The sequence below is a fragment of the Salvelinus alpinus genome, chromosome 27, assembly GCF_045679555.1.
Source record: "Salvelinus alpinus chromosome 27, SLU_Salpinus.1, whole genome shotgun sequence".
Lineage (NCBI taxonomy): Eukaryota > Metazoa > Chordata > Actinopteri > Salmoniformes > Salmonidae > Salvelinus > Salvelinus alpinus.
Genome location: NC_092112.1, coordinates 44663666 through 44678998, shown reverse-complemented (window position 1 = coordinate 44678998; position 15333 = coordinate 44663666). Strand labels below are relative to the sequence as shown.

Below are 15333 nucleotides of genomic sequence, written 5' to 3'. Positions count from 1 at the left end.
AAGCTGACTAGCATAGCCTAGCATAGCGCCACAAGTAAATACTAGCATATAAATATCATGAAATCACAAGTCCAAGACACCAAATGAAAGATACACATCTTGTGAATCCAGCCATCATTTCCGATTTTTAAAATGTTTTACAGCGAAAACACAATATGTATTTCTATTAGCTAACCACAATAGCAAAAGACTCAACCGCATATTTTCACAATTTTTTTACCGCATAGGTAGCTATCACAAAACCGACCAAATAGAGATATAATTAGTCACTAACCAAGAAACAACTTCATCAGATGACAGTCTTATAACATGTTATACAATAAATCTATGTTTTGTTCGGAAATGTGCATATTTGAGGTATAAATCATAGTTTTACATTGCAGCTACCATAAAAAATATCACCAAAGCAGCCGGAATAATTACAGAGAGCAACGTGAAATACCTAAATACTCATCATAGAACATTTATGAAAAATACATGGTGTACAGCAAATGAAAGATAAACATCTTGTGAATCCAGCCAATATTTCAGATTTCTTAAGTGTTTTACAGCGAAAACACAATATAGCATTATATTAGCTTACCACAATAGTCAAACACACAACCGCATTCATTCACCGCAAAGGTAGCGATCGCAAAAAAACAGCAAAATATATAAAATTATTCACTAACCTTGACAACCTTCATCAGATGACAGTCCTATAACATCATGTTACACAATACATATATGTTTTGTTCGAAAATGTGCATATTTAGCGGTACAAATCGTGGTTTTACAATGTGAATACGTAGTCAAAATGCACAAAATTCTCCGGAGATATTTTGGACAGTCACCTAATCTAATCAAAGAACTAATCATAAACTTTACTAAAAAATACATGTTGTACAGCAAATGAAAGATACACTAGTTCTTAATGCAACCGTTATTTTTTTAAATAACTTTAGTACGACATACAGCTTACGTTATAGCGAGACAGCGCCCGCAATAAGTGCGGAAAATACGACTAAACATTTTCCACAGAAATACGAAATAACATCATAAATGGTTCCTACTTTTGCTGAGCTTCCATCAGAATCTTGTACAAGGAGTCTTTTGTCCAGAATAATCGTTGTTTGGTTTTAGAATGTCCTCTTCTCCTGTTGAATTAGCAACCATAGCTAGCCATGTGGCGCAAACGTGCCCAACTTCACATGACGCAAAGAAAAGAAAATTCCAAAACTCGCAATAAACGTTCAATAAACTGATATAACTCGGTTGAAAAATACTACTTTATGATGTTTTTATCACATCTATCAAATAAAATCAGAGCCAGAGATATCTAACGTGTATACCGAAAGCTTTTCAGAAGGCAATCTGGGGTTCCTTCCCGCGCCTTGGTAGACAAAGGAAATTGGGGTCACGTCATTCCAAAAGCTCTTGTTCGGCCTCAGATCAAGCTAGACACCCCATTCCACCTCTCACTGCCTGTTGACATCTAGTGGAAGGTGTATGAAGTGCATGTATATCCATAGATTTCAGGCAAATTAATAGGAAGGCCCTGGAACAGAGCCTCGATTTCAGATTTTTCACTTCCTGTCAGGAAGTTTGCTGCAAAATGAGTTCTGTTTTACTCACAGATATAATTCAAATGGTTTTAGAAACTTGAGATTGTTTTCTATCCAATAGTAATAATAATATGCATATTGTACGAGCAAGAATAGAGTACGAGGCAGTTTAATTTGGGCACGATTTTTTACAAAGTGAAAATAGCGCCCCCCTACTGACAAAAGGTTACACATTCTAAACATATTTCAAAGAGAATATCCACACATTCTATTGAAACTATTCTTTCAAATTGGCTTATACTCCCCATCACACTGTCAACTCCATCGTAGAGCCAAAGGATCAGGATGTTAGACCTATATCCCCTCGGGAATAGAACAGAACAAACACAACAATACAATACACTCCTTCACATATCACTCAAGGTGTATATAAACTTCAATCCAAAACTTCAAAAAACTGAATCCTTCCCCACTTTTTTAACACATATCTCTCAGTATGAGAGTAGTGTATAAAACAAAATTACTACTGGTACAAAAGATAAAACAAAATTTCAAATAACATAATCAAATAAAAATCACTACTCTGAAAAACTCCATAAATATATATTTTTTAAACCCATATGGTCATAGGAAAATAGAATTAAAACAGCCTTAGTTAATATGGCTAAGAACTATATTTTTCAAATTACACAAATTACTTTGAAATCAGTATTACAAATGACCATAAATTCATTATCCAACTGGCTTTCCAATGAGGGTGATCAAGCCACAATGGAAAGTCATGATAGAGGTCATAGGTCATACAAAACCCTTCAAAGAAGTGTTTTTTACTATATTAGACAAATTACAAAAATAGTCAAACCTTTCCTACCTGTTTTATCCCAGTTCCCAGAACATTCCTTTATCAAAAGAATTCACGTGTTTAAAAACTCCGAAAATCAAAACTCATAAATATTCCATGTGCGTGCGTGCCCCTTTAAGATACCTTAGCACTAACACAAATTTTAACACAAATCAAACTTAGTATTTTAAAAACACCAACAAATAGTCATAACAAAAGTTATGTGTGTGTATTTGCAAACCTTAATGTAAAAACACACAAAAACTTAAGTTAACTATAAACAAAACCTAATAATAATAATGATAATTCCATTGTACTTCCTCCAATCATTAGTCATACATTTTAATCTACACCAATGTATATGTATGTTTAAGTGAACATGCTACCCTTAGATACAATTATCCTGATATCATTACTATCTAAATGTTATAATTTTTCCTCTGTCGCAAATGTAGTACATTTCTCAGCGTAAGAATCAGTGATATTTAATCCCAGGCATTTAATAAAAATGTAGACGTGTTCTCCCATGTCTCCTTTAACTTACATACTTTAGATAACTTCCATCCGTCCCGGAAGAAAGAATCCTACTCAAACACATCAGATAATACAATGTTTAATTAAGTAAACTCAACACCTACAGTAAACAAATAAACAAACCCATAACCCCTTTAATCAGCAATCTAATCATTTCAACCTGTTGATATGTTTAGTAAAAACTATCCTGATCTTTTTAACAAATCTAAAATCTTTCAAAAGTTGGCGCTGTCTCACCAGCGTAAAAATCAAAACTAAATTTTTCCCACTCATATCCACAAGGTTTTCATTCCCCAGAGGTCAATACTGATCAGCTCCAACATCAATGATCTTCCTTCTGTCTGTACAGGGTCTGAAGTTCCAAAGTATGCCGATAATACAGTGATAAATTCATGCGAATAACAAACAACAAACTACGCAAGAACACACTACTATAATGGTTCAGATGACAAACTTTCTCAGAGACTCATGTTTGCATCTCAATAAAAAAATATTTAAAAACACAGTCTGCATGTTCCTCACAAAGACAACAACTGATGCCCCTGAGACAGATGTCTATGTATCAGGGGAAAAGCTCAAATAACCAAATTCAACCTAGCTAATTTCCCAAAACATATGAAATTGTTTTGACTATAGAGGTAACCAAATTATAATAAAATCTAAACCTAATGGCAACAGATCTACAAGATCCGCCATGAGAAATGACTGCATAGTTCCTTTAAGGAAAAGTACCTTTAGTCAATCTGCTTTCAGTGTGAGAGCTTCCCATGTCTGGAATACCCTGCCATTAAACACACACAACTGTGATTAATGATGCACTGTCCCTGTAAAAATAAAAACTACTCAAACTGCAATCAACTTTAATGACCTGACATTGTTCCACGTAATGGAAACAGATTACAATTTTAGACTACATGAACTTTCTGCTCAAATTCACTGATGTTAACTAAACAATCAAACCAAGAATCAATAACCATCATAATACATTATCGCAATGTTTCCTTACTCACACCTGAATCACTTTCAGCTTAACATATCCTATTTTTCTTTCTTTCCAGGGGGCAAAAATATAACCCCTCTCCTCTCAAGGTTCTGCCTTACCTCTTATCGTAAGATTAAAACAAAACTTTACAACTTTCTCTTCTCTTCCTCTTCCCACTTATGAAATGTCTAAGACTTTAAAAATAACACGTACCGCTAAATTTATAACATATGTCAGTCAATCCATAAGAATGAAAAACATTTCGGTGGGCCCCACTCTATCGCCATTATCTCTCCGCTATTATTTAGGATTTCTTTAATTTAGGTAACTAAATTAGGTAACTAAATTAAAGCAAAAACAGGTTTTTAGAAATGTTTGCTAATTTGTAAAAAATATCAAACTGAAATATCACATTTACATTTAGAGTGGGCCCCACTCTATCGCCATTATCTCTCCGCTATTATTTAGGATTTCTTTAATTTAGGTAACTAAATTAGGTAACTAATTTAGGTAACTAAATTAAAGCAAAAACAAGTTTTTAGAAATGTTTGCTAATTTGTAAAAAATATCAAACTGAAATATCACATTTACATAAGTATTCAGACCCTTCATTCAGTACTTTGTTGAAGTACCTTTGGCAGGGATTACAGCCTCAAGTCTTCTTGGGTATGACGCTACAAGCTTGGCACACCTGTATTTGGGGAGTTTCTCCCATTCTTCTCTGCAGATCCACTCTAGCTCTGTCAGTTTGGCTGGGGAGCATTGCTGCACAGCTATTTTCAGGTCTCTGCAGAGATGTTCAAGTCCGGACATGCAGAGACTTGTCCCGAAGCCACTCCAGCATTGTCTTGGCTGTGTGCTTAGGGTCGTTGTCCTGTTGGAAAGTGAACCTTCGCCCCAGTCTGAGGTCCTGAGCGCTCTGGAGCAGGTTTTCATCAAGGATCTCTCTGTACTTTGTTCAGTTCATCTTTGCCTCGATCCTGACTAGTCTCCCAGTATTGCAGCTGAAAAACATCCCCACAGCATGATGCTGCCACCACCATGCTTCACCGTAGGGATGGTGCCAGGTTTCCTCCAGGCGTGACGCTTGGCATTCAGGCCAAAGAGTTCAATCTTGTTTCTTATGGTCTGAGAGCAGTGGCGGTCAGTGCCGTTTAAGATGGCGGTCAGTGCCGTTTAACAACTTAGGTGCACATTAGTAAAATAACGTCATTGTCAGCATAGCTAATAAAACTAACGCTACAATCCTGCAGTAACATTACAGTGTACAGTCAGTAAGCAGTTACACCGGTGGGCCCCGGTGGCAATAAATTAGTAAAACCAAAAGCTTACCTAGACTTGGAAGAGCCAGCTAGCTAACATACCTCTGTTTGAGCAGGGTGTTTCAGTAGGCTAAACTAGCTAGCTGCATTTGCTAGCTAAGTGAATCTGAAAGTGAAAAACAATGACTCTCTCTCTCTCTCTACTTCTCTCTATTTCTCTCTTGCTTCTCCTTAATTTTGGAAGAAATGAATTTGTTAAACTGTTCAAATATTGTCTTTCTCTCTCTTTGAGTTAACTACTCACCACATGTTATGCACTGCAGTGGTAGCTAGCTGTACCTTATGCTTTCAGTACTAGATACATTATCTGATACTTTGATTGGGTGGACAACATGCCAGTTCATGCTGCAAGAGCTCTGATAGGTTGGAGGACGTCCTCCGGAAGTTGTCATAATTACTGTGTAAGTTTATGGAAGGGGGTGTGAACAATGAGCCTCCTAGGTTTTGTATTGTAGTCAATGTACCCAGAAGAGGATGGAAGCTAGCTATCCTCCGGCTACACCATAGTGCTACCCTACAGAGTGCTGTTGAGGCTACTGTAGACCTTTGCAAAATATGTATATCTTTTCTTTGTGATATCCAATTACAGTCTTTTCCCATCGCTACAACTCCCGTACAGACTCAGGAGAGGCGAAGGTCAAGAGCCTTGCGTTCTCCGAAACACAACCCTGCCAAGCCACACTGCTTCTTGACACACTGTTCGCTTAACCCGGAAGCCAGTCGCACCGATGTGTTGGAGGAAACACCATACAACTGGCGACCATGTCAGTGCGCATGCGCCCAGCCTTTCACACGAGTCACTAGCGCGCGATGGGAGTAGGACATCCCGACCGGCCAAACCCTCACAGCGCTGGGCCAATTGTGCACCGCCTCATGGGTCTCCCTGGGTCAAACTCGGGTCTGTAGTGACACCTCAAGCACTGGGATGCAGTGGCTTAGACACTGCTCCACTCGGGAGGACCCACAAAATTGTGTTTTAATCAATTATTTGGTGACGTGATTATATTTAGTATAGTTTCATCTAAAAAGGATCACTTTTTTAATGTTTTACAATTTTTATGAAATTCACTGAGGGATGGTCCTCCCCTTCCTCCTCTGGGGAGACTCCACTGTCTGAGAGTCTTTATGTGCCTTTTGGCAAACTCCAAGTGGGCTGTCATGTGCCTTTTACTGAGTGGCTTCCGTCTGGCCACTCTACCATAAAGGCCTTATTGGTGGAGTGCTGCAGAGATGGTTGTCCTTCTGGAAGGTTCTCCCATCTCCACAGAGGAACTCTAGAGCTGTCAGAGTGACCATCGGGTTCTTGGTCACCTCCCTTGGTGGTCCCAAACTTCTTCCATTTAAGAACGATGGAGGCCACTGTGTTATTGGGGACCTTCAATGCTGCAGAAATACACAATCCTGTCTTGGAGCTCTACAGACAACTCCTTTGACCTCATGGCTGGTTTTTGCACTGACAACTGTGGGACCTTATATAGACGGGTGTGCGCCTTTCCAAGTCATGTCCAATCAATTGAATTTACCACTGGTGAACTTCAATCAAGTTGTAGAAACATGTCAAGAATGATCAATGGAAACAGGATGCACCTGCACTCAACTTTGTGTCTCATTGCAAACGGTCAGAATATTTATGTAAATATGGTACCTGATTTTATTTATACATTTGCAAACATTTCAACCAACTTGTTTTCGCTTTGTCATTATGGGGTATTGTGTGGATTATTTAAATGTTTTATTTAATCCATTTTAAAATAAGGCTGTAACAAAATGTGGAAAAAGTTAAGGGGTCTGAATACTTTCCAAGGGCACTGTATTTCATTAATAAACAAAATTGAACTTGATAACCATCTGCTTCACTAGAATATAGGAAATATATTTCAATTTAATTCGAGAAAGGCTTTACATATGTTCCGAGGGAGAAGAAAAATCCATATCACTATCATATTAAAAGTCTTTATTGATATTTGGTCAGTACATGAGAAGGATGGAAGTCAGAATAATGAATTCAACAAGGTACATCGCGTAGAAACTACACACATTGTCAAACAGAAATGTATTTTGCCAAGGATTTAAAAAAAATAAACGTCAACATCTAAAAGATAACATCCTTTAACATTGCAAAGCTACTAAAGTGAACTGTGGTTTGACTTTTATTGAGCATGACTACAACACCAGATGCTTGATCACTTGAGTTTGTCAAGAGTTCAAACAAGAATGTTATCGATCTACATGTTCAAATAACCAAGAGACCAAAGAAAAAAAAGATCTAGCTTGAATCATACAAAACTCAAGTCATATGCACATACATTAATTAATTTCACGTAATGTTCCTGTTTAGCAATGCAATTATTTTCTTTAACTTGTGGAAGAGGTATCACGATAGGCAAAGGAGAGGAGAAAAAGTTCTGGACAGCAGTTCTGTGTTACCAACTATGCGTTTGTGTCTCGTATAAAAAGAAAAAGACAAATGACGTGTTATTATAAAGTACATTACAAAACTGTGCCACTGCTCGCGCTCAGGCCGTTCTGAGCCTGCCGCGACCCCGCAGTCCTGTTGCCCTTGACGACCGGGGCAGACTTGTCTTCGTGGGGGTCGGTGTTGGAGTCTGTGTCGTTCGAGTGCTGCGTCAGGGACGTCTCGCTGCCTGTCGGGGAGTCCACGCTCTCATACCCTGTGCTCAGCTGGCTCCCGAACCCCCCTGCTGCTGTACCCCCTGCACTGCCACCAGTCTGGCCCCCCGCTGCATCCTCTGAGTGGTTGGAGAGTTTCGTCTCGCCCTCACCGGGGCTGGAGACCATGGGGGACGGGGGAAAGTCTTCCTCTGTGCTGCTGACCTCGCGGTACAGGCTGGGGGTGGTCGCCACATCCCTCAGGGAGGATGAGCTGCCATTGCTTGGTCCGTTGGAGACCCTTCCGCAGTCTTTCCCGGCTTGGGCGGAGGGCTGCTCGGGCTGGCTGGGGGGCTCGGCAGAGGGTGAAGTCCTGCTGGGGCCTGCCCCGGCAGAGGCAGCCTGAGCTGGGTTCTGGGAGAGCTGCTGACGGGTCTCCCTGAGCTGCTGCTGGAGGACCAGGATGGTGCTCTGCATGCCCTCTACTTCCTCATCCAGCTGGATGATGAAATCGTTCAACTCTGGGAGGGATGAAAACGGACAAAGCCACAGGTCAGAATACAGGGAGATCGGACGCAGTCAGGTTCAAGAAAGAAAGCTCCAGGTAAATGAAGGCAAACATAACATTTTTTTTGCTAGGGGGAAAATACACTGAATATTAGAAACATGTCTAACAAATGCCTTAACAAAAGCTCCTGCATCTGAATGTACAGGTCTGCTGAATACACACAGGGGAGAATATAGCTCCTCCAATGCAGAGGTTACAGACCACACTTTACTGTAGCACAGATTAATAAACTGGGGAGCTACAAAGCACACATGGTTCTTCACAGTGCTGAAATGTAACATTTAAAGCTTACATTTTTTATGGATACTATTTGAACCCAGGTCTGAGTAGATGGAGGTGGGCTGTTGTGTTCTCACCGTCTTGGCTGCTCTTGAGCTCCTCGCTGTACTTCTTCTGCAGGGCCAGCTCTGCCTCCAACTGTGCGATACGTCCCTGGGACAGCTGCCTCCCCAGCTCCTGGTTCTCCTGGATCAGCATCCGGCACTTGGCCATTAGCTTCTTTCCCGTCTGGCTGCAAGGGAGACAGGCCTCACATCACACAATGAACCAGGGCACAGCCAAATGCCACCCTCAGGCAAGGACAGCCCAATCAGTCCAGTGACCTAACTAGGTGGTCACTATGGTGGTGTTCCAGGTTATAATTTATGCAGTCAAGCTCTGTAGATTATCAGATCACCTCACATTGCTTGGAGAGGTGTTTAACATTGCAGGTAACACATTGAGATCTTCTGATATGTGCAGAACGACTGCATAAAAAAAAAATTGTACATGGAACACCACCGTCCCCACCCATCCACTAACACTATGAATCTTGCCTATCCATACAGCAAGTTTCCATTTTCCAAAGTAGTACAGTTATAGATAGATACCGGAGACCGTATGGACTTGGCAAAGGATACCAGCAACGATAGCATAGATGCACATTCCGATAAAACATTCTTATGCAGCAGCAGTACCTTTACCTTTTGAGTACCCCTATGCACATTTTACTACTACAGGTGGGCGCCTACACAGTCAGCAGGATGAGAACCAAGGTAAAGTACCCAATTTCAGCAACCGTACATTTGGTTTCTACACACCCAAATTGTACTTTCAACAGCAAATTAGACCCAAAGAAATCCTAGTCTGTCACAACCGACCAGCTTCTACTGGTGTGAGTATTACTCAGTCAGCACCTTGGACAAGGTCACCTGAGGTAATCATGCACTAACCACCGCAAAACATCCTCCGCTGACTCTTTTAAACAAGGAAAACACATGCTTAAAATTGCATTGACATTTCAGAGGTACCATGGCAGCCAGGGAAATCAACTTCAGAAGTCACCACGTCACTTGAAACCTAGGAACACTGCAAGTCGCAACAGTCTATAGATACTTCCTAAAAACACAGCAGCTTGGACACTGGTTCCAGAAGCATCTGTGAAAAATCATACTATTGAAAATGAACTGTGAGAGGCAACTGATGAGATTTGAGATTACATTTCGTAATACTTGACAACAATGCATTGTCTGACAAGGATGTTGCATTCAGCTTTACCACATCGAAAGCAGTATTTTTGACCATCAATAGAAATGACGTTAGCCAGGTATTGGAAAAATAAAAACCAGACATTCTTAGGAGAAACTGGATGAGCAGCTGATAGTGCATTTGAAGTCTATAAGATTAGAAAACACACAATCGTGTTACTCTGGTTGCTACCTGAAAAGGTCAAGGGCTATCAACTCTTCTTGCTTGCCATCAACAACGGAAAATGTTGCTTCTTTTAAGAAAACAACTTCCAATGGATCATACCCATCATTGCTGGAGTCTTGTGGTGAGTACAGCATAATAGTAATTTTACGGGTTGTTCCCACCACGAGTGTTGTAACTATATTGATGGCCAGATATCCAAGGCGGGATATAGGCTGTTTATTGCTCTGTTTGAAATTGAAAAACCAATCAATGAATTGCATATTGCCGATAAATTACAATTTTCCCCAATTAATTACATCCGTAAAATGTCAACTGGAATTGAAAACCCAAAACCAAAAAAAAGTTTGCGGTTGCTAGGGAGGAGGGAGTGTGAGGTCAACAACAACATAAATACACAAAGAACAATATCATATTGGACTGAATAAATACATTCTCATGAAGTGGTAACATTACTCGTTTCACACATTTGTAATCATTATGAGAAAATATCACTCGAGCACCAACTGCAGTGTGTACGTTTTACAATGAACAATTTGGAAACATCAAGCGTCAAAATAACGTAGCCTACGGGATGTTTTTTTTTTTTTACCAAGGTCACCAAATCGAACAGAGCAAATGTCTGACACACTGCAGTGCAAGAGTATTTAAGAGAACCCAAAAAAGAGGAAAGTAAATGAAACAGAAACATAAGAGGCAACTCACAAAATAAAACATGTAAATACACTCTACCCGTATGTGGGCCCATGCTCAAAGACACAGGCAATCAGACCTTCGCTCACGCACGCCTCAACCATAGTCAATTCTGGACTGAGGGTCTGGCTCCTCCCCCAGAGTCTTAAACATTCTACTGGCTCCTCCCTACAAAGTCTTAAAGTTTTTCCTAGAACCGTTCCCACAGTATTTTCATTGTATTCTACAATCTGTCCAAGAGTCTTAAGAGTCTCAGGAGCACTAGTGGGTATGGGTGTGGCGTTTTCCACTTAAACGTCTTTAGCTAGCGGGGCATCGTCTTTAAATGTTCAATTGGTTATTTAGGCTAAGGGTGTTCTCCCTGCTCCGGCAGTTTGCCCAAGACTGCCTCAATCTCCACCATAACAACCCCCCCCCCCGCATGTAATAAGGCAACTGTCTGGCTTGGGCTGAGAGGGGGAGGCATATCCGTGTCGGACGTGACCACCTCTTCAGGAACAGTCCCGACTCCTTCAGGGCCCCTGGACGGTGAGGGGGGAATGAGAGAGCTGAAACACAAGTGTCACCTGACCATACTGTTTTTTTCATTCAGTTTAGATTATGTGATATGTAGCTGGGGGACAGTAAAAGAGTACACAAAACATGGATGGCAGTTTGTTTTTTGTGTTTTTGGTAAAGTCTGAGTCTTGTGGTGAGTACAGCATTTCTCAGCCATCCCCCCCACCATGATTCCTGCATGCCTGCAGTGGGGGTGGGGGGTGTGAGGAGGTCTTGACTTTTTTTGTGGGGGTGGGAGGAGGGGGAGTTATTTTGATTGTCTTTACCTATCTGGTGTAAATTTCCAGGCACTCAGTTCATTTTGGGCCTGCTCCAGTTTGTCTTTAGTCTGTTCCAGTTCACCCTTCATTTTGAGGAAAAATAAGTTGATGGCCGGGTCTACCATGGATGACCGCAGTTGGGCGGCACTGGGTTGCTGTACTTGCTTGAGGTACTGGATCTGGGTCTGCAGGTTGAAAGAGATAAGTGTCAATAAAGGCACAAGCACATAAACTCAACTTACAAAATACCTCCTTAAGCTTCTGAAAGTTAACAAAAATACATTGACTTAATTTACACAAGAGGCAATGGATGTTGCGAATAATTGAGCTATAAAAGCACAGTCCCCATTACTGTAGCTGAACAAAGTCATGCTTACACGTTATTTATTTAACTTTGTAAATCATTATTGCCTAAATCATAAGTTATTGCCTTCAAGAGACAACTTCCTGTTAAACTACAGTGTAAAAGACAGCTTTGGGATGATTAGCCTAAGTGTGGGACTGGACTCATCTTGTACACTATAACTCTGCGTAAGATTTTATCACCCAACTGGCCGAGTCAGTTTGATTAAACTCAGTTGCCCGACAGAAGGAATGGCATTTGCTGTTGGGTGAGCCGCTATGCAGTCATTCAGAGAGTGAGAGGTCTGACAAGCAAGGCTTCACATTGTCGCCAGTAGAGATAGGGGGGGGGGATCGATACAGTTACATATTAGGGATATCATTTTTTAAACATTCTTTTACGATATATTGTATCGTTTTGACAATATCGTAATAATATTTTGCTCTACTTGGCTGTACCAGCACTAAAACTAGTTACTTCATAGCTTGTTCTCCATCATACTTTTTAAATAGGGAGTCAATATGTTTTCAGCACTTATTTCCATGACTGATCAAAACTAGTTTTCAAGACTCTTGTCCTTCTGCAGCAGACATATGGTGAGCAATATGTTTTGAACATCGAATCGCAATAAAAATAGAATCGTGAGAATCGCAATACAAATTGTATCCGCACCTAAGTATCGCGATAAAATTGTATTGTGAGGTCCCTGGCAATTCCCAGCCCTAGTGGCCAGTGTTTATGTTAATGTGAGCTCTAGTGTTATTTTGTTTCCATCAGGAGTATGACACTAAAGACTTGGGGCAAGCAGGGAGGAGTAAACTAGTGACAAACCATTGATAAGGTGGAAACTCTGCTATACTGTACCCCCCTTTCCCAGCACAGCTTGGGAATAGGACTTAGACTAAGGTCAATACCTACACTTGTATCCAAAAGGTTGAGGTCTGCTGCCTGACAAACATTTTGTTACTAAAATAGGCCTACATATCCCCCAGTCCCCTCATTTAGAAAAACAGCAGGAAGTATTGCAGTGGGATACTTACTGTACACTCTTGCATTTCCTGCTCCTTGGTAGCGAGCCGCATGACCAGGATGTTCTCCCTGCGTGACGCCTCCTGCTGCTGCTGCTTCAGCTTCTCCTCAGACTCCTTCAGCCCAGTCACATCGTTCGCTGAGACGGTGAGTAGAGAGAAACAAGGCACAGTTAACCTGTGTCAACTGAAAAGGAGCCATCAACACCTAAACAAAAACAAACTTTAAAAAGGGTGTTAAGTGTGGGTATTTGTTCTTCTAAAATGCAAAACTGATATCCAAAGCCTACCACTAAAAACATAGGATAATCCTTTCCTATCAACAGCTGACTCTTATTCTATTGAAGGATGACTTGGTAAAATGTTGGAGTAGGCACTTACAATTCAGATCAGCATATTTTGCCTCCAGGATCTGGACATAGGCTTCATGTTGGTTCCACCTAAAGGACCAATAATAAACAAACACACTAGTTATCACATTCAAACATAAACAATTGTCCCACCCTCCTCCATCTACAGTAGTGTTATCTATTTACCTCACACACAGTTCCTCTCTGGTCAGGGTCTTCATGTCAGATTCACTGAGGCGAACCTGAATGAAGATGGGAAAGAGTCAGCAAGTAAAAGGCTTAAGCTGCATATAACTGTCAATACGGGAATCTTGGTTAACAAATAGAGGCGCCCTCTCACCTTCTTTGGAAGAGGTTCCTCATTTGTCATTCTGAGCTCTGAAAGGGAAGTAAAAGTAGTACCAATTAATTGAGTGGAAGTTTCAAGAGCAAACCATTCAATAATGATACATGAGCTGCTACAGCAGATAAAGCAAATATTCTGGAAGTTACTTTTCGTAACAGGTTAGGAGCATTGAGGTATAAAATAATGTTTTAGAGAACATTTTCGCTAACCATAACATTAAGCTAGTTCTTCTAACCTACTGCGAAAAAGTCACGTCCGGTCAGGGCTGTATAAAAGGTGGCATGTTTTTAGGGAATCTCTAAAAGGATTACGTTTACTAACTAGCGAAATTGCTATTGTTACCATAATATAGCAACTAGCTGCAGTTGCTAGTAAGCTTGAAGTATTCAAATATTTGTGCATGTGTCAAGTCTCATCCATTCTCTTTGTTTGCTTTAGTTCTAACGTTAGCTAGCTAGTCCTCATGCATCTCCCATGTTAATAACAGAGTGCAAATCCACAACACTTAACATTAGCTAGTTTGCTAATATACTAGCTTAACTGGCTAACGTTACGTTTAGCCACCTAACGTTAGCTAGTTAAAACCGGACTTCTATTACAACTCTGATTCTTTATGTTAAAATCGATGATAGCAATTCCATTCATATGTGTTTGTTAAATTTTAAAGCATTTATTAGCAGGATAATACGTAATGACCAGCCAACTGTTACATTAGCTAACGTTCGCATGTCTCGACAAGAAAACAAAATAACTAACACCTCACATTTGGCCCACGTCAGACTTACGAGCTACCTTGGAATTCAGTCTAACGACGTGTTACGTACTTTTAAGGATGATCTCAAATAAATGTATAAACTGTGCATCGCCTTAAACTGTTTTACCAAAAATGTTCAGCTAACGTTAACTACCTGTCGGTTATCGTGTTCTGCTTCTTGTTGTCACAAAATGGCGGAGAAAGAAGAGAATCCAGACTCTCCCCCTGCAAAATTTGCGTTCCTCTTCCTTTCGCGGAGTCGTATTCGCAAAACCCTGCCGCAAATGAACACTTACCGGACCCGTTTTCTTCAATATTCGAAACCAGTATGTGTTGAACGTCTTAGTACTAATATGCAACGTTACAATCCGATTTTAATAGGTTTCTAACTTAATTATTGTTATTCGAATTCGCCACGGTAAGGATTCGGTGTCGCCGCCATCATCCGAGAGACGATGGCAACCACAGCAGCGCATCAAAGCTCTCTACTTGCTACAGTGCTGAAGGGGCGGGCTGAGTTCACATGATGCTATCAGATATTTTAGGCTAGCTAACTTTGTCACCTCAGAATAACATTAATTTCAATTACTATCCATCCAAACCATTTAGATTAAACATGTTTTGAACTAGCCAGATAAATCGTTTTTCAACATCTTCGGAAAATGCTAAAAAAAAACGGGATCCACAACATACATTACTCTACGTTTTGCTGTAGGGTCCTGTCATTAGTTGGCTAGCTGGAAAGTTAGATGTGTTGAAGTGTAATCTGCTGAATTCTGCTTTAAAGTAACATTAAACAATATTGTTTTAAAATGTCAACCAGTCATTAATACAAGGGTTCACCTGTCAAGTTTGCTAAACGTGAGAAATGCAGCTTGGGGGAAAAAAAGTCAAAGCCACCCGGAAGCAAA

General features: G+C 40.5%; 1 protein-coding gene and 1 non-coding gene across 8 annotated transcripts; both read right to left on the bottom strand.

Moving 5' to 3' along the window:
- Nucleotides 1–7162: 7162 nt before the first annotated feature.
- Nucleotides 7163–15330, bottom strand: LOC139556642 (pre-mRNA-splicing regulator WTAP-like). 7 transcript variants are annotated; one of them, XM_071370843.1, is made up of 8 exons: nucleotides 15116–15330; nucleotides 13663–13700; nucleotides 13509–13564; nucleotides 13354–13412; nucleotides 12985–13112; nucleotides 11608–11786; nucleotides 8758–8912; nucleotides 7163–8354 (listed from the first exon to the last, which is right to left on the bottom strand). In XM_071370843.1, the coding sequence occupies exons 2-8, from the start codon at nucleotides 13690–13692 to the stop codon at nucleotides 7714–7716; spliced, it is 1248 nt and encodes a 415-aa protein (XP_071226944.1). In that variant the 5' UTR covers nucleotides 13693–13700; nucleotides 15116–15330; the 3' UTR covers nucleotides 7163–7713. The 7 variants fall into 7 exon arrangements, with proteins under 7 accessions (XP_071226944.1, XP_071226947.1, XP_071226940.1 ...); XM_071370846.1 differs by having other exon boundaries at nucleotides 15266–15288; XM_071370839.1 differs by lacking the exon at nucleotides 15116–15330 and adding an exon at nucleotides 14577–14936.
- Nucleotides 8537–8671, bottom strand: LOC139556782 (small nucleolar RNA SNORA22). The gene has a single exon (XR_011671257.1). It is a non-coding gene; the product is annotated as a small nucleolar RNA SNORA22 (small nucleolar RNA).
- Nucleotides 15331–15333: the final 3 nt, after the last annotated feature.